General features: G+C 44.5%; 1 protein-coding gene across 2 annotated transcripts in view; it reads right to left on the reverse strand.

Annotated features, from left to right (window-relative positions):
* Positions 1-22,098, reverse strand: part of ZEB1 (zinc finger E-box binding homeobox 1) — a 126,002-nt gene extending 103,904 nt beyond the window's left edge. For both annotated transcript variants that reach the window (XM_082752156.1, XM_082752155.1), the window contains exon 1: positions 22,027-22,098. In XM_082752156.1, coding sequence (XP_082608282.1) covers positions 22,027-22,084 — 58 coding nt within the window. In that variant the 5' untranslated portion in view covers positions 22,085-22,098. The remainder of the gene's footprint in view (positions 1-22,026) is intronic.
* Positions 22,099-22,899: the final 801 nt, after the last annotated feature.

Raw genomic sequence — 22,899 nt, forward strand, 5'->3', positions numbered from 1 at the left:
ATAAAGGTTGGGTGAAAGAAGATAATCCATTCTGGAAAAAAAAAAAAAAAAAAAAAAAAAAAAAAAAAAACCAACCTACACCACAAAATCCAGAAGTTGAATTAAGCCGTGATCAGACATGACAATGAGACAGCATCTAAACAAGGTACCGCTTCCCTGGACTGCTGCAAAATGTTCTTAATCTGTCCCAACCATCAGAAATTAACTCCAGGGGACATCTCCGCATCTTGCACCTTCCATAGACCTACTTATTGACAGAGCCGAGAACTGCATCAAGTGTTTGCCCGCAGAATAATGCTGGGACCAGTTATGCAGCCTAACATCCTTCTCTTTCAGCCCCACAGTATCAGCCCAGCTCAAGGAGGACAGAAGACCAGAAGTCCAGGCTGCATCACTGACCCCTGGATGTCGCAGTTGGTCCACCTGCACCCAGCTGTAGGTGAGCAGAGCCTTCAGGCACTGCCAGCACACCTCTGCACGGGACATCAGCTCGTTCCACTTTGGGTCACCAGCCAGCTCGAGTAGGAATTATTTTCAATCAAGGATGAAAATCAGGATGTGAAAGCACAAACTGAAGCAGCCGTTGCAGAGGGGTTAAATGAAGTATTGCTGTAAATAGTGTTACAGCACGTGACACTGATTCTGCATTATTCTGTCTCGCTGAAGTCTCTCAAAAGCTGTTGTTTCCACACTTTTACTAAGATTTCATCAAGATCAGAGATAAAGATTTCTCTAAACCTTTGTTTAACGCAATTATATTTCCTTCACCAATTATATTTCCTTCACCAACATTTTCCGAGTCATTCCCAGCAGCAACCTTTCTGTTATTTTACCTTAGCATGTGAATTCGTAATTACTTCAATTGCCTTTTACTCCCTTTTAACACTTACACATTTCCTTCTTGCATCCAATATTGTGCATAGATAACACCCCTCCCAAACTGTCCCACAATTAGTAGTGCAGAGCTCAGTCGGCTTATTTAAGCCTTCAGTAGCTGCTACTTAAATATGATCCAAGTCGCTTAAACGAACAGATTGGGCAGATAACGGCTAGTTTTACTTTCAGAATGGAAGCTTGCCACAACATCCCCAAATTACAGCATTTAGTGAAAACTCAGCCCAAGAACTGCCCGTTTCAGCTGCGTTTGTGAGCAACTGCTCAGTTACAGCAACAGCACCCAGCTCTGCTCCTTCCACGAGGGGTTTCTAGCACTGTACATCTTCCAGAAGTGAGAGCCGGGTTACTCCCTGAGTGCTTGTATTGCTTTAAGGAAACACTGCTTAGTCAGGACGTTTGATTGACTGCTCCCTGCTCTGCCACGAGTTTCCTCCCCAGCTTCATCTCTCTGCTGCACTTCTTCCCACCTGAAGCTGGCAGAAGTTCCTCTGACCTTCTTTGGAAGGCCCCGAGAGCAACTAATACCGCACTACTTAGCAACTAGATATGTAATAGCAGGTTTGTTTCCTTCAACATTCCTCCCCTGGGTCAGCCTTTTCACCTCCCAGCTGGTCGGGCTGCTTCTCCAAATCCTGCCTTCGCAGCTCTAAAAGCCAAAACCCAAGAGAATACGCCAGATTTGGCAGCCAACAGGACTAGCCACGGGAGCATGGGTTACTGGGAAACCTCTGACATCGAGGCTGGAGCTGTCTTAAAAGAGTGAACAGAAAGAAGGGGGAAAAAAAAAACAGCAACTCTTTCATAGCTTGACAGAAGAGGAGGTTGGCAGAAAGAAGAAGAGAAAAGCTGGCAGTAGATAAAAGTATAAATAGCATTTTAAGAAGAGCAGGCTCGATTTACCAATTCAAGAACTTAATATTGCAACAGAGGACTTTTGACTGTTGCTTTTTACTTCTGACTAATACAAGCTCAGGAGTTTCTGGTATTTAGAAGCACCCAAGAGAGCTCAAACCATGAATCAGTTTCACCTAACTATGGTGGGATTTTTTAGTTTTGATATAGTGTGAAATGTTAAAAGTTGTGGCATATAAGATTTATATGTGGATTTTCTATATACAGCTTACAAGAATAAGGGAGCTTTAAGATCAAGTTGTTGCTGCCATTAACATTATACAAGTAAATGAAACATGCAAAGACTACAGTGACAAGTATGCTTTCACAAGCAGGTTTGTGATGGTCATGTATAGAAATACAAGACCCAAAGCATCAGAGAATGGCAGGCTGTGATGGGAAGGGGGAGGGGGAACAAGCAGAAGAAAAAAAAACAACCTACAACAAACCATGCTGCTCAGCCTGAGATAATTTTGCTCGTAATCTTGACAGCATTTAAGAAAGGGGCTAAACTTATTCCTGAAAGCAGCAGAGTTGATCATTACAGCAGGTTCCCCAGAATTACTCTCCTGAAGCAGTTATTGGTAGCCCTGAGCACGTTGGAGACTGCAAATTTATCTCCCCAAAACACACAAGACTGGAAAGGACGGCACTAAGAGGGAAGAAAAGCTACTACCGACGGCCTGCCTCCCCACACCAAATACCTGCTCTGCCCTCCTGCCACAGGCTGCCTCCTCCGCAGCGCCGACAGCTAACGTGGGCACGGCTCCAGGCCTCGGCTTCCTCGTGTCAGAGTTACTCAGCTGGGCTGGAGCCTGTTAATCTCCGTTCCTGGGCTGTCAGCTGGGAGGACACAGAGTCCATGCCGTGCTGCTGGTGCCCAGCAGAGGAGCAGGGCACACGGAGGAGCCAAAGCAGCCTGCTCGGCCGCGCTGCGAGGCCCTCCTCGTCCCCGCGGCGCTGATGGGGTGGATTTGAGCAACTCTGTTCTCCCTAGCACACACCAGCCCAGCTGCGAGGCTGTGTGAAAGGGCTTCACATCTGAAAACTGGGTGCCGAGCGAAGTAGCTTTGGTTTTGAGCACAGGGAAGGGATTTTAAGCCACTAAGCAAAGAGAAGAGAAAGTAAACAGTGAAACGGGAGCAACCAAAGGCAAGGGCAGATTTAGCACAGAGAACACCAAGTTTTCAAGTCCTGTTAAAAAAATAAAAAGCACACTAATGCTTTTGGGATCTTACTAGATTTAGTAAAGAAAGAAATACATCTTGTTGTTCAATGTTGCTTTTAATTTCTAAAATTAGTAGCTAAAAAGCGACTTCCTATCTTGGAAACCTTTAAAAAAACCTTCACTTAAAAATCGACTTGCAAAGCTCAATCAAAAAAAATAAACAGAAGAGCCCTACACAAGCGCACATGTAAATCGGAAAATACTGGTCGAAGTGTCAGATTAGGAAACGCTCACCCCAGGAGGTGTGGTTTGTGTTTTTTCTTCCCCTGAAGAGCAGCCTTAAGCTGTTTGGGGCAGTCTCAGAACGTGCAGGGTAAAATCGACACGAGCTGAAAACCCACAAGTTGGAGAGAAATTTCCCACAAGCCTTGTGTGAAAGACTGCCTCCTTATACTCGAGCCTTTGAATAGTGCTTTTCTTCTGAAACAAAGTGTATGAGGTACAGCGAACAAACTGTAAAGGTAACCAGGCCTTTTGTCATATAGTTCCTCCACCCACTTGTACTTTACCGCACAATAGCTCGTTTACAGATTCAGACCACTCCAGCTCCACGCAGAAACAATCCTTTATTGTGAAGTGAATCTACCACCAGAGTAAAATCTAAAAATACTGCGAAAAAAGTCTGTAACAATAGTTTAGGCAAACTCTACAATCCTGCCCTCAGAGACAAAGGCTTTCCCAATTTGAATGTGTAATGAAGGACTTAGTCACTCCTTACTTGGGGATGACTAACAGCCTGCAGAGGCAAAAAAAGGAAGAGAAGATATATTTATATATATACGTACCATACGGTAAATCATATTAAGCTGATCATCTCTTAAAATAAGATGACCATTCGCACCAAAGCCAGAGTAGAGGTACAGAAACCCACTGCTACTTCCCCTCCCGTATCCGATGGGGAGAACAAAGCACCGTGTGCTATAGGTGCATCCATCCCACAAAGCACCAGGTGCTATAGATCACTATAGGTGCATCCATTCCCCAAAGCACCAGGTGCTATAGGTGTACCCGTTCCTGCCCACGATGACTGTGGGTGTTTGGTCCCACCAGCCAGCCGGCGCGGCAGGTACGGGAGGGCTCGGCACAGCACGGGCAGCGGACCCCAAGGCCGAGGCAGCAGCCTGCCTAGTCAGCCGTACCTTAACGCAAGTAAATCACGGGCCAGGCTGTTGGGAAAGTCTGGGAGGAAAGACGGATAGCCTACCTACACTCTACTTGCACTTTCACCTCGCAGAGAATAGTTGCTCCATCCCCCACAAGCCCCCGTAATAGAATAAAGATAAACGCAGGGATTATGCCAAGTTGACCCCGGGCTTTGTTCTTCCCCTCCGAGCACATTCACTGAAAAGGTCTAAACACACATCTGATTTGACAAGCATTCAGGTTCACAAAGAACGTGGGGAAAGTGAAATCATACTTGGGGCATTCATGGGTCCCTATGTCAAAGGTCACTTCGCAGTATTTCAGCTGCCGCTTGCTGAGGTCTGAAATGAACCAGCCTAAACTCCCACCACAACAGACAAGCGTATTCTTGGCTGGCACAAACTGTATTTCACAGCATGTTTAGCAAAGTTTAGCTCAGAGACAACATCAGCTCTGGACAAACATTTAAATGCCACAGCTGGCACTCTCTCATCCCTACAGCACTCTCCAGAAGGGACGAGTCATTTTCCTTTTTAGCCAGATTCTTGATGACAACTCAGCTCATTCATCTGCAGAATATTGAATTTTGAATTATTAGAAAGCTTAAACTAAGCATTTATATGGCTTCCCGCTTTAGGAAAAAGCCTGGGTTTTGTTGTTTTTTTAACCTAAAAGTTGCTTAGTTGGTTCCAGTATAAAGAAGACACATACAAATTACGTAGCTAAACCAGAAAGCACAAGAAGTTTTATTTAATAATTTCTTGGTGAAGTTCTCAGTTTATCAAACATTATCAGTCTTTGAATGTTCATTAAGGATGTTTAAAGAAGATAACTCAGCAACTTAACTTGAAACGGTAGCCGGCTGGACAGCTGCAGGGCTACAAAAAAAGGGGGGAGCAGCAGCAGAAAACCTGCTGAGAAATATCAACAGCACGGGAAAACAAACCTATTCTTCCGAAGCTTTTGTGAGGCGTGCTCACAGCTCGGAGCGGCGCAGCGGTGAGCCCAGCTGGCGATTCAGCAGTGATCTCGAGCCACTTTATTCCAGAGGTGGTTTCACAGAAAGACGTTGGTTTGCCAGAGAGAATCCTGCCAGCTAACTTTGCTAACACCTCTCCTGAAGCTGAATGATGCCAGACATCAAACAGCAACGCCTCTTACTGCCACCCCTAGCTCCCATGCCAAGGTATTTCAAGTGCATCTGTCAAAAAGCAGCCTCTGCTCCTTGAGGTTTCCACCAAAAGCACCAGGTTTGGTGACACCACACCGGGTTTTGGTGACCCCAAAAAAGGCTGCTTCTCAAGGAAGCAGCAGGACAGGATGTTTTTAGTGGGACACGCTCCGTTACCTGACATGAATTAGTTGCATTACATTCCCTCCTCTCACACTCAAGCATCAATTTAAACAAGCTCTAGGCAGAAGCCAGCCTTCTTCCTTTTGATAGATGCAGGTTTTGTGCTTCCTTGAGAGTTTTCTTTCACTTGTTCTTTTTGGCGAAGGAAATAGGTCCTCGTGAATGTCCAGATGTCCAATACGACTTCTCCATCTACACCCTTCCCCCATGAAAAACTAAGAACCCAATTTAAATAGAAAACTGATGTCATCTGGAGATGGAATATTTTGTTCCAGGGCCCTCACGCCTAAGTGGAAACCCATACGTAACAAGCTTTCCGTGAGTGTCCCACTTACCGAAATGGACAAAAACATTAAAAAATAAGGACATGCTTCTAAAAAGGTTTGGGACAGGAGGCATGACTAAAAGGCCTTGTCCTTCCTCAAGTGAGACCACTAGGATGACGACACAGACACCATAAATCAAGACAAGCCTCACATCTCTCCAAATCTCTTTTGTCCCTCAGTGGGAACAAAGCACATTACTTTTCTAATGACTGCCAGATCATGTTCAGGACATTATGGAAATCCTTCCTATTTTATCATGCTGTGGAAGTGAACAGATTCATCATCTTGGTGCAGTGGCTAACTAGTTTTAGAACATTCTGAGTTGTGTAGCAGGGTACGATGGCCGCAAGGCGGTTTAAGAACATGTAAGGTACAGAGGAGTAAGGTTTCATACAAAATAGCAATGCAGGTATTGAATAGACATCACCGATAGCACCCAGTGCAGTAATATCAGCATGCTTCTGGCTGCGCAGTTTTCCCAAACACCCTTAAAAATCAAAAGGAAAGCTACAGACATGCAATGAATGGATCTAAAAAATTTTGAAGGCTGACTGGTCTGCGGTGGGTTACATTTCAGCCTTTGCTGAAGAGTTCATGACTACGAGATACAGACGGTTTTCACTGCAGTGCACAGGTATGAGAAAGGAAGGTGCGTGCTTTTCGAGCAGCAGCTCTAGGTGACGTGCATTTGGATTCCCTCCACTGCCTAAAATGACACGACCAAATGCTGAGACAACTGAACCAAGCCTCCAGTCTCATATTTCTCACCGAGTCTGGCAGCAGCCACCTCAACTCGAGAGGACTGGCTCCTGGCAAAACCCAGCGGGGCCTCATTAACAGTAAGCATCTTCCTGGCAGGAGAACATAGAGCATGACTTCAGTTACCAGAACTCACAGCTGCCGGAGAGGGAGAGGTGGATAACTTGTTCCTTGAAGTTCCTGGTCAGCTGGATGAGATAGCTGAGTTCACTACCCCACCTAGGTGGGAGAGCAACGTTGCACTGACGTCTTTAGCTTCTCAGAAGTACTACTCTGTTTTAGGATAAACATGAGGCTTTTTAGCATTTTTCTCTGAAGTGCATCCAAGAGAATCTTCTTCCTACTCACGGAAAAGAAATCCCACAGAATTGGAGTCGCGGGGATTCAAATAAGCCCTAAGACACACAGAAAAGATGGGAACAAACAGCATCTCAGCCAGATGACAAAAATCTCATCGGTACCTCAACCAAAGCACAAAACCTTTCAGGAATGAGACTCGTTTCTCAGTCTGAGTCTGAAGAGAACCCAGTACTCCAGTTTGAAAGAAAGCTACAAAGTGCATCCGTGGGTGTAACACAAGCCTAACAGCGCCGGAACAGGCTGTAGACACCTGCACCTGAACATCTAGCTCAGCTGAAGCTAAGGGGACCTGGTTTTCTGAGAACACTGTTTTAAATACATGACTTGGAGCCAAAAACACAAATGTATGGAAAGCTATGGAAAGGCATAACAGTAACTCTTTTCTTAATCAAATCGGTGACATGTGAACAAGTATTCAAAAGATGAACCAGCCAAGAAATTTCACTATGCTCCAGCCAGTGTTACTGATGGTTTTTCCTCTATCTTTACTAGAATCCCATTTTAAAGCCACAAACAGGGAGAGACCAGCGATGTTCCCCCTTACCCTTTATTAGCTACCTAGGAAAACAGCTCACTGATTTTCAGTATGTTTTTGTAGTCATGTTTTTAGTTTGGTACCACTGCAACACATTTATCTCACAGGCAGGACTTGAGTAATGAGACCATGAGAAAGTTTTTAAGTAGTACGTCTGAAAAACATAAATATCGATACTGAAAATGACGAGTAAGCTGGGATTTTAGCTGCCCCTTGTACAGCAGAGGTAAGAAAGAATAAGCCTACTAGAAGACACATTTTCTTTCTCAAAGTGAAAAAACAGTCCCTAAGACTCATTTCTACAGAACATGGGAAACTAAAACCAGTATTTTAGTTTTCAGTTGTTATCAGAGTGGCACAGAACATCTGGAACACAACAAAAACTGATCTCTGCCAGCTATGCCCACACACAGCCAAGAATGCCACCTGCCACACAGCCAGCTATCCACAAGGAATGGAAGTGATGGCTTGAGCAGGACATTTGTCTGAAAATCTTTAGGAGACCGCTGTTAAGCCACAATAACATCTCATCATCTCTTCTGCTAAAGTTCTTGAGCATCAGTCAGTCTTTTGCACGAAGTGAAGTTAGCACTCACTGTTATTAATGAAATTTAGATGATATTAGTTCTGCTAATGTGTCTTTTTCTGCTGGTTTTTAAATGGTTCACTTTAGTCTCCTCATCCATGGCATTATTGCCCCATGTCTCAGCATCAACTTAAGAAAAAAAGTACTTCTGCAGTAAATAAAGATATTTCTCAAGCAGATTTTATTATTTGTGAAACATATCCCTGGAAGCGTCATTTATTTATAGGGGGCAAGATTTTCAGCTAGACGAGAAGATTCCAGGTTGGACTTATTCTTGACACAAGACACTTGCATCCACCCAGTTTGTAAAGTAGGCCTGGAGCTAGTGCATGGTTTTGGGGGGGAGGCTTGAGGAAATTGTCCACCCTCCCCTCCATCTCCTTCACGTAGCAGTTCACTACCGCAGAGATGCTTGTGAGCACTCAACCTACAGATAACAGCAGACAAATCAAACAAAAGGTAATTACGTGGTTCTAGACTGAATTAGGGACCGACAGCACATCACCATAAAACCTCAGCTTCCGTGCCTTAACAGCAGGGCGTTTGTCAAAGCTGAAGGCACGGGCTGGCCATCAGGACTTTGCATACAGAGGTGGAATACAGAGCAGCAAGCTATGAGGGTCTGTAACAGGGAGCATGCTTAAAAAAGGAAAAGGTTGAGAACTGGAAAGGTACAGCGTGCACTAAGACTATATTTTACATTTAAATACAGAACCTTATCCACACTAACTAAATGATAATTCTCAAGCTATCAGGTGTAAGATCTAGATAAACTTCTCAAGCTTCCTTGCTGCAGGGAACGTCTACAAGAGACACCTGGGAATGGCCCACAGCCTGACCAGCCGGACTGACACACCATAGCACTTACTGCACAAGGTATACCCCATCACGAGACTGCTTTTATAAATGCTTTGAATAATTCAGCACAGAGAAGTTTATTGAACAGATCCTTTTGTACCTGCAAACTTCTCATAGCCAGAACTTTAACCAGCCTACTGCACTACTGCAGCCTAAATACCAGAGAAGCAGAGTAACACTGTCTGCCAGAGGAAGAACCTTTCTTTCTCTATAACCTAAATACCTTTAAAACAACAAGAACCACATTTCCTACTTCTCCCTCTGGCTAAGTGAAACATTGAGCTTTCATCTGCTTTATGGTTCTTTGTCTTTAGTATTCTGTAACTTTTTGAAATCTGTCCTGAAAACCAGCCACAGTTCAGCGTTACAGCTGTGCTAGGCCAGGTCAGCCCAAGGCAGCAATACCTCTCTCAGCAGGACATGTGTGATCATAAAAGAAGAGAAGAGAACAGTTCTAAAATTTCTATTCATATTCATTAACGCAGCTTAGGAAACTTAGAAAAGTTGCATTTGTGCACAACCGTGCCTTTAGCAGTGCCAATTCAACCGGAGATGCTGGAGGACTTGTACAACACGCAGCTACCTCCTTCCCTTGTACCCTGTACTTTTACCCCATTGCCTCTGGATCCCCTACCAACCACTGGTGACTCAAGAACCAGACACCTCCCACAGCGTAAGGGTGAGGAAAGAAAAACCACAAATCCTCTCATACTAAACTGGCCTGGGAAGTACTTTACTTGTCTCCATCTCCAGACCATCCACTCTTGGAGACTGTTAACCGAGCTTTTGTTTTAACACCAGCTTCCTTCATAAGCAGCTGGAGTTTACAGGGCCATAAAAACCTCATATGATCACAGAAACAGTTTGGAATTGTGAAATCAAAATGCATTTTATGTGAACTAATACTGCTATGAAGGGAGGAGTAACTGCATAGCTCTGTAAAATAATCGGTCTTAAAGTCACCCTCATTTGTTCCTCTTTTTGGAGTGGGGGTGGTTTAAGCACTTTATTGCTAGATAGGAAGGGACACAAGCACTACTAACTTGAAGAAGGGATCTCCTTAAAGAAAATCAGTCAAAGAGGTAGTATGAAAAGCAAAGTGCAGAAAAAGGGGAGTTTTTCCAAGGGATGCAGCCCACATAGCACACAGAACATGTCCAGGACAGTCACAACCAGACCAGGCACAACACAAGAAGTAACACAAGGGTTATTCCAGTAGTACTCCAATTTATTAAAAGTACAATTTATTACAATTGCATACAATTCTGTACAATTTGTGTATTTTGTTGCTAAAGTGTAGATTTCCAGGGTCCATATCAGTTGTATCTACAGCAATGTACCAAGAAGGCTCCAACAAGCAAGACAAACTACAACAAATAAAGTCAAGAAATTTCTTAAAACGTAAGCATTTCAGGACAAGCTTTGCCTGTTTGGACAATTCTTCCACATTCTGACACAAAAATAATTCAGCATATATAGTTTGCAAGTCCATTGTCACCAGAAGTTGTCCTCATTTCCTGAGCCATCCAGGAAGATGCTCCATTCAGATTAAATGAAGCAGTGCACTTCTTTTGTAGAACGCCTTTTAGGAGCTTGCATGCCACAAAATCCAGAAAGTCTTAAAACTGTTATTGGAGTTTAGGAGGGCAACAGCAGCCACTACTGCTTATGCAAACAGTAAACTGTAGAAGAAACAGCTTTCTTCAACACCAGATTCTTAGAGCAGATAAGTGTAGCTGTCAAAATCTTGACAGGATTCCTACCTATTTTTCCTGCTACTGTGCTCTGCACACAGGCTTGTACCTCTGCTCTATCCAGATTACTACAGCTTTGTATTTTAAATCCTCCTCCAGCATCTGGATTCCCTCTGTCTCAGCCAGCCATATTTCTGGCCCAGTTTCCTTCAAATCTGTATTAGCACATCTTCCAGAAGACTTAAACCCAGCACACTTCTGCAAGGTAGATTATCTAATCCTGCGACTAATCAAAACACTAGAAAGAAAGATTAACAAGAAGGGAGAAAAGAGACACCTGCACAGTGAAAATGAAACCAAGCTGTCACGCTATTACTCCCTTCCTTCCCCCACGTGTATATACCAGGCAGGAGCAGTCAGCAGTAAGCACATCATCCACTTAGCTCACGGGTATCTTCCTGCTAGAAGGATCTTCAGCACTAGTCGGTAGAGCACCTAGGAATACTTTTGACAGTCGAAAAAAAAATAAGTTTATTTTACACCCATTAACATGATCATAAACCAAAGGCTATTCTCTGCAGCTCCCCAGCACAGATACCCTCCGTGGCAGGCTTGTCATTTTTTGCTTTCTAATGGAGTCATTTTATTGTATGCGAGAAGCCTCGGGCATTCTGTGCAGCCTATTACTCTTTGCTGCCCACATTCAGATGGCTAATCTGCTATCAGCCAGGAGCTCCACAGACAAAAGGAAAGGCAGGGGAACAGCACACATGGCTGTGCACACACGCACACACTTCGGCTGCAAAATGTTTCCGCAGTAGACCCAAGGTCCAACGAGAAGACATTTGCTGCCTCTGCGGTTGAATAAAGGCATACGAGTTCTTTAAAGGTAGATGGGCTGGGTAGAAATTTAAAAAAGCCTAAGTAGAACTCCTCTTAAGATACATTAGGGCACAAACTTGGAAGGCCTTAATGGTGAGGGCACATCTTAACTTGAAAAGTCAAATATCTTTCTATTCCGGTGATTTGCTGTACAACAACTTCAAAATGCTTACAAATATTGGTTATAATTAGAAAGATTAAATAAGGGCTAAAGCTAAGCCTAAATATAAGCTAAATATAATATAAATATGTCCTGTGAGACATGATTTACGTGTTCCTGCTCTGGCAGGGGATTGGACTAGATGATCTTTCAAGGTCCCTTCCAATCCCTAATATTCTGTGATAAGCAACAGTAAATTACTAGAACAAGACATTTGGCAAGTTTTCAATTCTAGCATTTCTGTTTTCTTACCTGCCTGAAAAATAACTCAGACTTATTAAAAAAAATAAATAGCAAGTTTCCCTATATCCCAAAAATATTTTTACATAATATGCAAGAACAAATGTAGTGAAATGATTTGCATATCATACTGCAAGCAAGGAGGTTTCTGTGGGTTTGTGTGTTTTGTTTTTTTAAGTTGGGGTAAAGTAAACAGATAAGACTTATTATTGCATACCAAAATAAAGAAAATGCCCACATTTGACAGAATTCTTATTCTCCTTTCCTTTCTGAAGGGATGTCTCTCAGCAGAGTCAAATACAGAACTGGCAAAAGGGACGTTTTTTGAGCATCAGATCTACAGGCAGAGTGCAAAATTCTCTGTCAGGATCACAAAAATCATGACACACAATAGAGGATTATTCAACTAGGTCTACCCATACCCTTTGCAACTCAAAAGCTAAAATTCTCATTTTTGTGTGAACTGGCTTAGCTCACAGAAACAGAAAGTCTGCCACCAGTTTTAGCCACTCACACGCTCAGGTACCAGTCTGCTTCGTCCTTCCCTGAAGTCCCTCCCCAGCCACACAGGCTGGTCACCCAAGGCGTGCTTGATCTCACGTGGTGAGGTGTGGAAAACTATGGCATGTTATGCTGTGTTATGTCCGGGGAACAATTCCTGTTTTCCCATGCTACAAGTACCAATTCAGCATTGCTTCTTGTTTCTCTTATTCCACTTTGAGGCAAAAACAGCTCTCCAGCACTTTGATTCCAGGTTACTTCCAGTATTTGTTGTAAATATAATTAGAGTTTTAGGAATAGAGTATGTCAGACAACATTAAAATCTGCTAAAGTCTTATAAAGAGGAAAAGTTGTCAGAACTGTCTTTTCCACAGAATTAGTCTGTGTTCATCATAGTATCATTATTAAGTTTACCCTGCGTTACCACAGGGAGCTTTCAATAGACTAATCATTAATAGATTAAGTTATTGGATATGATAAACATACATACATATGTCTGTGAATTTAATTCCTATTGCAAACAAATTCCCTCTCAGCACCCAAAACAGCTAGAACATATCAAATGTATTATTGCAAGTCATTCAGAGGGCTCTCACCTGAAGTTTAAGTTTGGCAAGAGCAGGGTGTTTTGCTGCCTTTGAAGCAGAGAAGCAGTGAACTCCCCCTGCGGTACAAGTCCCCAGGAAGAACTTCACTTCTGCGGCAGCACCATCCCTGGTGGTACTCTGCAACCTTATCTTTCTCTCCCACATGTTCAAGGTGAGAGGGGAAAAAAAAAACACACACTGCATTTGCATATGTAATTATGGTGTAGCTCTGCAGTGAGCTAAAAATTACTGGAAGTTGAAAACAGATATGCCTGATGACCACACCTTAGCTTTTCAAATGAAAACGCTTTGCAAGGAAAGGGAAGGGACAGCAGCAGGGAAGGAAGCCAGTCATTACAGCGCCAAAGCTGCTTCAAAGTCCTCATTCACCACCTCACGCTCTTTGCAAGGCCAGCTCTATGTACCTAGGTCTGTCCTGTGAACAATACTGTAAGAATGAATCCAGTAGAATGTGACTAGTTCTGCTTTCCTTGAATTCCCAATACAGCTATTGGGTAAATACTAGGAACAAAGGAAAACCTAGGGGAAGACATGCAAAATCAGATGGAAGACTAAATAGGCTACAGATTCTGAATGAGATCTCCTTTTCCAGCCCAGGACTTGACATGTCTCACCCTACATATTATACAGGAACCTCAGAGAAAGAATAAAGCAGAACAGCAAGTGGGAAGAAGGAAAATCTGATGTATACCCAAAAGGACATAAGGCAGAATTTCCTCAAAATATCAAGGAAAAATTGTTTAAATACAAGTGTATTTAGGAAAAATGGACAACTCATCTCCCTTATTTTTTTCCTTAATGCCCAAAACCGTAGGTGTTAGATATCAGTGGGGGAGTTGTTAGACAGAGCAAACAGGAAAACCCAACCTTTAGGTCAAATCCACCAGTTTAAGAAAAAGCAACCCAAGCCCTGTAATTAAGGTATGATTTTCTGTTCTTTAGCTCTCACTTTTTTTTTCAGATGGAATAGATTTCCCCAGGCCTTTTTCAATCATGCCACATTTGTGATGTTTTGTAATTTCATTTTGCTTTCTCCCATATATACTCAGTGGACAGATGTCTCTACAAAACAGAAAATTGCCCTCAGTATCTGTCAGTCGTCTGTCAGACAGAATTTGGAAATGAACATTGGCTGAAAAAATGAAAACATTTCATATCACAGTAACTGAAGGTACTATCCAGCATCACTTGACCAAGTAGCATTTGATCCGAGCAAGGCCAGGAGCACTAAATCACAGGGAAAAAATACTCTACCACATCAGATATTCAACCCCTTTTTTTCCCCAGGTACTGTCCATGAAAGTCCCTCTCAGGAGCATGGTGCAAAACCAGGTTTATAAACCATTTGCCTCTGGTGCTCTTGCCAGCTCCTCCAATGTAGCTCTACTACTTGACTCCTGAGAAACAACAACAAAAAACGCACACACAGAAAAGCATGGAGGAAAACAGAATATCTGTATTAACTCCCCAAAAGAAAAAACACACTAGAAAGATATATTCAAGCAGTAAAGGGAGAGTTATTTATTTTCCTGCCACACTTCATAGCATTCTTTCACAGTGGAACCAGACAGGTTCTTTAGTGCTTAAAGTAGTTTCATGAGTCCTTCTGCTTAATCAGGTTTGCTAATCAGAGACCCTAATGGGATAGGATGGAGCACAGAACTGTTTTATTGAAAAAGAAAACAAACAAACAAAACTCTCTCCCCTAATTGAGCCCCCTAACAGACCAAGAAGAACACATTCATCATTATGCGTGTTCACTTGCTTTACACAGTTCTCCAAAAATAGGATAGATGGAACATATTGAAGGCCAAGGAACAGGGGGGATGCTACCAAACAGAAAGCAAACGTTTGTAAGGGAAGTGACAAAGGATAGCAGTTTTCAGGTTTTTAACCTCTGGGTGACAGCAGTTGTTAACCAGACTGCTTTGCAACAACAGGGTAAAGTCCTCCCATCAAGGAGATTGTGACAGCTGGGAATGACAGCTGAAAAAGGAGTGAGCTGAAGCAGGCTGCTTTCAATCAGTATTGACTTCTCGAAGATGAGAAAGCATATTTTTAGTTAACTTCTGTTGCTCTGAAAAAAAACGCGTTAAAATAAAAGATACCATCACGTTCCATTAACAGCATCAGAAACAAACACAAGGAGAGGGGAAGTGGGGAAAAAGAAGGCTTCCTTTCTTCCCTGTTAGAGGTTCCCTGGGGGGACAAGCACACAAGCCTGAAGGAGGCTGGTTAACATGGCTAGCACCAGCCAACTGAGACATCCGAACGAACGCTGCCCAGCTGCTCCATATGCAAAGACTCACCCTTAACAAGTTTCTTCTTTCTGCTCTACCACCTACCCTCGCAGGATGTGAAGGTAACCTGTCATGTAAGACATTTGCACAAGGAATCCGACGTACAGGCATGGTTACTGCAAGAGAAGACTTCGTACGTTTATTTTTACTACCTGAAAGGTGCTTACATGGTGGCGAGGGATAGTATTTTTCTCAGGAGTACTGAAATAGATTTATAAAGCTATGCTGTGTTTAACAGCAGTCAGTATTTTATAAGTCTCATTCGTGTGGAGTGGGCTTTCCATTCTCCTCAACTGTCACACAGGAATTCTTCTAATCTACACAAGAAAGGGCCAAATAGATTACTAAATAAACAAACTAAGGCTCATCACAAGAGGAAAGCTTAAAATAATCCCATTCTTTAAAAGAAGAGGGCAAGCAAAGATTAAAAGCTACAACTGTGAACAGCTTTTACATATCAAACTTCTGTTATTCTTTCCAGTAACTTAAAAATAAGACCCCAGACAGCCAGAAAAGCAAATTGAGACCAGTGAGAAATACTTGTGCAACACTGGAGCAGAAGGCACAGAAAACACATGTGCAAAAACACCAGCACGCAACTCCAAGAATTCCACAGTTTCAAGGCATGACCTAGTGAATTGAGGGCCAAGCTATTTTCTCGTTCAGCCAAAGGGGACCAGACCCATGCCCATCTCTGCCCCAAAGGCCACCACAGCCTATCAGACCCTCACCAAGAAGGAGCCCACCAGCCCTCCTGTTCCACCTTCTCTCTCCTGTGCATCCCCAACCCACAAGTACACCACTGCCTAGCAGGTTGCTTTTACATGCAGCGTTCCCTACACAAGAAAGGGTCCCCATCTCATCTACGGCAGCATCCCACAGCTGTAAGTACACACTGGCAAGAGGGTCCCCATCCCACAGCTGCCCCTCACCCCCAGCTCCTCTGGGCCAGGAGCCCCTTGCCATGTCCTCTGCCGGGGCAGCAGCCCCCGTGCCCCCAGCAGCAGAGCTGAAGCTCGGCCTTGGCACGTGTTTGCTCAAGCAGGCTTTCGAGGCCTGACATTTATTTACACACTTTGGGGGAATTTTTGTTTTAAGGAGGAGTTATGCTTTATTTATTTATTTATTTACCTAGCAGTCACTTTCAAACAGTAGAGATACCAGCCCTATGCCGAGACTCTCCTTGAGACATTACATGAGACAGCACCTGAACAAGCTGTGTCTGCCCAGGCATTAACCCCACACATCAGAGGAGGGATTCCAATTTTAACAGCATAGGTCCTAAATCAATTATCTGTTTTAAATTTGACTACCTGCACATCATAGTACTTACATTTTAAGATCAGAAAATATTACCAAAGAGTTCAGAAATACCAATTCTAGTCCTCTAACTCATCATTATCTCAACATTGGCTCCAGACAGGAAGCACCAGCACTGCAGATACTATCTTAATGCCACTTAGAGATGACTAAAGAGAAAACTGAGTTTTGCATATTGCCCTGTTTGCTGAAAGTACAGGTTTCTCAACACAATAAACATGAAAAAGTTTAGATACTTGAACTGAAAGGAATTGTAACTGCTAAGTGATAAATCTGTTCTCTCTCTTTAAGGCTGCAGATGAAGCCAAATGCGAGGGTAGTCCCAAGGATTAAAAATGGGCTGAGATTCAGTCTTGCTATAGACTTCCTGTGTGACCCTGGGGAAGTCACTTGAGAATTCAGGCCTCAAAAATAACAGGCCTCATGTAGCTGCCAGAACAAAGCACCAGAGTCTGAGACCATCGCTGCAAGCTGGGTCCTGCTTGATCGCCCATAACTGCGAGGATCCGACCTGGTGAGCCCCTCTGGAAAACACAGGTAAGTAGGAGCACAACTTCAGGAGTTTGATATTAGGCACCTAGAGATCATTTAGAATCACATTTTGAAAACTGAAAAAAGCCCTGGATTTGCAGTCACCAAAGCACACCACATGTTCATCGGCTTGTGGTATCAATTTCCTAGTTTCTGAAGTGACCATAAACAGCTAATGAGTTGAAAGCAGTGATCTTATATTTTTGGTAACCGAGTTTAGAAATAGGGATCCTTAAGTGCCGTGTGGCTAGATCCTGCAGTTCTAGCAGCTTCCCTGCCCTGCAGGGCACTTGCTCAGAAAATCAGTTAAAAAACAAAGCAAAAAACACAAGCCAAACTTCACAAAACCAGGCTTTATTTCTTTAACATAGGGATACAGTTCCACACACGTTAGAAATGCCTGCCATCCCTCACTGGCATTTTAAACCCCATTAAAACAGACATTTTCACGGGAGGAAAGGCCCTGCGCAGATATTTGCCCTTTAGATTACTCCAGCCTCTCCCCCACACTGCAAAACTTCCACAAGAACAAGTCACAGGACACCAAAACCACATCGCCCGCAGCTGGGAAGGAGCCGTAGCTGGCTGTAGGCTCGTTTCTCCCCGCACTACCAAGACAGGGGCTGGGTTACAGAGCCAGGGCCCAGGCACGCAGCTCGGCAGCGCTGGTATTAGCGGGACCCGCTGTAAGGCCCTGAGAAGGCAGCAGAAAGACTCGGCGGGGAGGAATATCTGATACAACAGGAAGCTGCCAACAGAACGTTGCAGCTGAATTCAGAGTCAGAGCCTCAGACTTCACTTAAAAAAAAAAACAAAAAAAAAAAAAAACCACTAATCTGGATGATCTGCAATTTGGAGGGCCATGTCCTGAGTGGAAGTCCCACCTACCTACTGCTTTTCACCTGCTGTTCCAGCAGCGTATTGACAACAGTCCTGTAAGCAAGGAAAACTGTTTCAGGCAGGTAACCACCTTAAAAAGCCCTGCTTCAGGTAACTAATTGCCGTCAAACGCTGCTTCACAACCATTAAAATAACAAGCAGAGATTACTGAGAGAAAAATAAAGATTACAACACTTTAAAAAGTATTCCCATCACATTTCAGTAGCTAAAAATTAAAACAGAAGCATGACTGGTTTCTACGAGAAAAGACTTCCTTTGATTCAAACAGTTAATTCAGTTGTCCGTGTAGACCTGTTCACTGTGCCTGGAATTTTAACTCGGGCTACATTCCTCAATTCCCAAAATGCAAATTTAAATTAATGCCAGAGTGAAAGCGCGATACCTAGCGAAAAAGAAAGGGAGGGGGGCACAAGAGGAAAGGCAGGACAAGGAATGCTGTATCCCCAGCGCCGCTAACACCTGACATCCTGCCAGTAGTTAACACCTCGGAGCTCACAGAGACACGCCGTACTTCTGGCCGATTCAAAGGCACTGGGGCTCTTCTTACAGGCCATGGCTTTGTAACAAGACTACGTATGAAATGATTATGTAATAAAAATAAAGAGGAAAAGAGGAAAAACTCACATGTAGAGCAACTGAAACAGCACTCCCACAAATCAATCTATGTAACCTTTTAGTGACTTACTGTTACCAAGGGGGGGGAAGCCTGCCTCATACCTTCTCCTGTCCTATCTGACAGCATGTAGGAATTACTATTTCATACATTCTTCTTCATGTGTACCTCCAACAGTAAAAAGAACTGAAAGTATATTTACAACGGTTTCAAAACACAAATACAAACAGTTGATAACATCTTTAAGCCAAGAAACTCAAAGCATTTTGCTCATTTTACTTGTCTCAGTATTGCAGAAGAACAAGACGTCTTACTTTTAGTTTTCCTTTTAATAAGAATTAAGATAATCATAACACATGCGAGAAATGCTGAGAAAGCAACTAATCTGATCCTGCCAGCCAATTCATAATAGAATAAAAAAAAACTTTTGCTGAGACTGAATTTATTAAGTTTGCACAGTATTAGCAGAGCGTGACAGTGCAGATGACTGGCAAAATCACGTCCCTCTTTTCTCCTCCCCCTTTCTCTGTCATTTTTTGATAGCAGAAGGGAGAAGGTAGATAGGAAGAGAGACTCCCAACCAGCACTATGCTCCTGCTTTATCAGCCTGGTGCTGTCGTCTTAACACTTGGCTAACTGCTTCAGTGCAGGGGAGGCTTTCATGTACTGGCCAGAAGTAAGGACAACGACGCAGAACAGTTTTCTTCAGGTATGAGAAGTGCCAGATTTTCTTGTTAGCGAAGGCTCTAATGGTAGCACCAATCGGCTGGTTTGCTGATCTCCTGCAGTGGCCAATAAAGAAGGCAGACAAGGGACCAGCTCTCCGGTTAAGGAGGTAAGACTGTCTTCCCAGCTCCACTTAATGCATCAGGATGGCAGCCATAAGTTCTGGCTCTCAAGCACAGGGACAAAAAAAAAAAGAAAAAAAAGAAAAGTTTACAGTACAAGAATAGCTGTGCTAAGCTTATCAACAGATAAACAGAAGGAAAGTTTACAGTACAATAACTTAATGCCACAGCCCAGCATTGTTCACTGGCACACTGGGTATCGAGTGCCATCTCCCTCTGATCTCCCCCTCCGTGTGTACGAGGTAGAAACGAGGCAACTGGAACAGCACAAAATTGATTTAGTGTACGCTACAAACAAGGCAGTTGCTGAAGCATCTCCTGGACGCTGATCTTGGATTAACGGAAGATACTAATCTGTGAGAGCAAGGTGCGTTTAGAGATCTAGAAGAAAAATCAGTCTCACACCTATTTTAAAGGTTAAAGGGTTAACATTTGTCTAGCCATTTTCTTTAGTAAACATTTGCAAGTCAAACAAAAACCCACTGCTGAGAAATCTCTATTATCCAGAATCTATTATCTAACCGATCCTGATGCTTCAGTGCACAATGACTGAAGTTGGTTTTAATTCCTCAAAAAAAAAGAACCAGAAACAGCCTAAAACAAGCCATCTATTTCACACGGCAGAACTACTCGATACAGGCTCTAAGGCATTTTATAATAAGAAGGGTGCAACGACGAGGTCCAAAAGTGATGAAGATGAAAGATACCTGGAACGCTACCGTGTCTTACACACCTTTTGTTTTCTGCGAGTGATACATGCCGCAGACAAAACGTTTGGTGCTTAAACAGCCTCAAATCTGTTTTTCTAATATTAAGCACAAAGGAAAAACACTGACAGCAAGCGTGGTAAATAAATCCCTCCCTTGAGAACGAAAGCAGCAGACAGGAGGGGGCTGACATGCATGCAGGAGAAAACTAAACACCATCTTTTTTTCTACCTGCACAAGTTGCCATTTGCTGCAGCGATCAAGAATCTCTTTTTCCCCGTCGACTTCAAAAGCTAGGCTTTCAGAGAATTTCTCTCGCCAGTCATCTGTTGATATGTTTTAAGAGCATGATATTCGAATCACTGGATCTTTAAGAGAAAAATCCATTTTCTTTCCTGTTCAGGTAAACATGTTTACAGCTCCTGCACAGGCACTGGGTGGTTCAGACTCACATGTCACACACATGTCGTCAGCAAGAAGAAAAGCCCCTTTTTCTGATCATCAACATTTTAAATAAGGCAAAGAGAAAAGCACTTTCCAAACTTACCTTCCGCGGAGCCAAATCCTGAGCTAAACACAAATATTTACGCTACAACAAGGAATTAAGGACGGCGCTCGCGTAAACGCAAATACTCGCTGCGAAACGCACAGGGCGAAATCAAGAAAGCCCCTCCTAAGTTCCAAGCCATCAGACCAACTCGCTGGCCCCTGGCAAGGCCACCCTTTGGGAACATTTTACTCCTGGAGCAGCCGGGGAGGCAGGAGCTGAGCCCCTGAGATATTTCCGAGGCCGTCCCCTGCCTGTGGAAACGTCTCGGATCGCGGGCGAGAGCCTTCCTCTCGGTGACCCCGCGCAGGAAATGCCACATAAAACCTAAAATTGCCAAGGAAGGTTACAAAACCTCCCGCTGTACATCCTATCACCCGGAGTTGCTGCGAGCACCCAGCTACTTCTCTATTTTTATTTATTTATTTATTTGTTATTATTTTTTTCCCCCTCCCTCCCCCAAGAAATTAAGTGCGGAGTGGGTGTACGGAGCGCTACCCCCCCCCCTCACCACGGTGTACCTCCAGAAGAGGCATCTTAAAGTAACACACGTACCCAAAAGAGATTAAAAAAAATAATAAAAAAAAATAAATAAATAAAGAAGGGAAAGAAGAAGAAGAAGCCGGGCAGCCCTGAAGTCTGAAACGTAAATGTAATTCCTTATATAGACCGCAGCACTGGGTCGCACACAGGCAGGGAGAGAGAGAGGAGAGAGAGGAGAGCGAGGGGGGCCCCCGGCCGAACCGTTACCAGCCAGTATTGTACAAACAGGTACCGGCAGGGGCAGGGAAGGGAGAAGAAGGGAAAAGGGAAGGGAAGGGAACAAACTTCGCCGCCCGCCCGCCCACCCCCGCAGCCCCCCAGCGGGGGCCAGCCCGGGTGGCGACACCAATCAGCCGGGCTCCCCCCGTTTATTAAAAAAAAAAAAAGATTAAAACCCGAAGCTCCCCCCCCCCCTTTCCCTTCCCCTCCCCTCCCCTCAGCAGCGCCTAACGGTCCGGGGCAGGCGGCGGGCGGGGAGGCGCCGCTAGGCGGAGGGCGGCAGGTAGCGGGGCAGCGCTCCGCACTTCTCCCGCACCCGCTGCCTCTCCCCGTGCTCTCTCCCCCCTCTCTCTTTTTTCCTCCGCGGTTTCCCCCCACCCGCTTATTTATTTTTTTTTTTGAATTTTTTTTTTTTTCCTCTCCCCCTTTTTTTTTTTTTTTTTCCTCCCCTTTTCCCCCCCGCCGGGCTGGCTGACCGTTGTTGCGGCGCGGGTTCGCCTGCTTCCTGCGCTTACACCTGGGGCCATCCGCCATGATCCTCTCGCCTGTGTCTAAATGCTCCAGTCACCTCCTCCCCCGCCCTCCCCCTCCCTCCCTCCCCTCCTCCCCTCCCCTCCTCCCCCCCCCCCCCCCCCCACCCAGCCTCCCCTCCCTCCCCTCCCCTCCCCTCCCCGCCCGGACCTGGTTTACGACACTGGCTGTACTTTTACATCACCTTCCCACACCTAGCGCCGGGCCCCAACCTTGTTGCTAGGGGCGACGGGCGCTTTACGGCAGCGCCCGCGAGACGCGGAGCGGCGGCCGCAGGTAGCGGCGGGCGCCTCACGGGGGGCTCCGCAGCCGCCTCACGGGGGGCTCCCCCCGGCAGCCCGCAGGTGGGCCCTGTCTGAGGAGCCGAGAGGGGGGCTCCGGGGCTCCCCCCCGGCACAAAACAGCGCCGGGACCCTTCCCAGCCCCATAACGCCTTCCTCCGCACCCGCTTGAACGGGCTTCAAACTTATTGAGCGCGTTGAAGTTGAACGCGTTGCTGTCAAGTGTTCGTGTGTTTCTCTACTCTTTTCCCTCCGCCTCGCTTAACTACGCAATAAAATGGTTTTGTACGCTTCCATTGGTTTCCAGGCTTTCTGGTTTTATTTATTTATTTATTTTTTCCCCTCTTCCTGTCCTGGGATGGCTCTGTCGCAGTCCAAATAAATTGGATTTCGGTGAAAGCAGCCTTGTTAGCAGGACACTCTTTAACTATTTAATACACTGCTAAGTTTGAGGCCCTTTAGCTCCCCTGCCTTGTCTCTACATGCCCTGTGCACACACACACTACGATGTCCCCTCACCTCAGGGAAGCAGCGCAG

This window comes from Aythya marila, assembly GCF_965140915.1.
Source record: "Aythya marila genome assembly, chromosome: 2".
Classification (NCBI taxonomy): Eukaryota; Metazoa; Chordata; class Aves; order Anseriformes; family Anatidae; genus Aythya; species Aythya marila.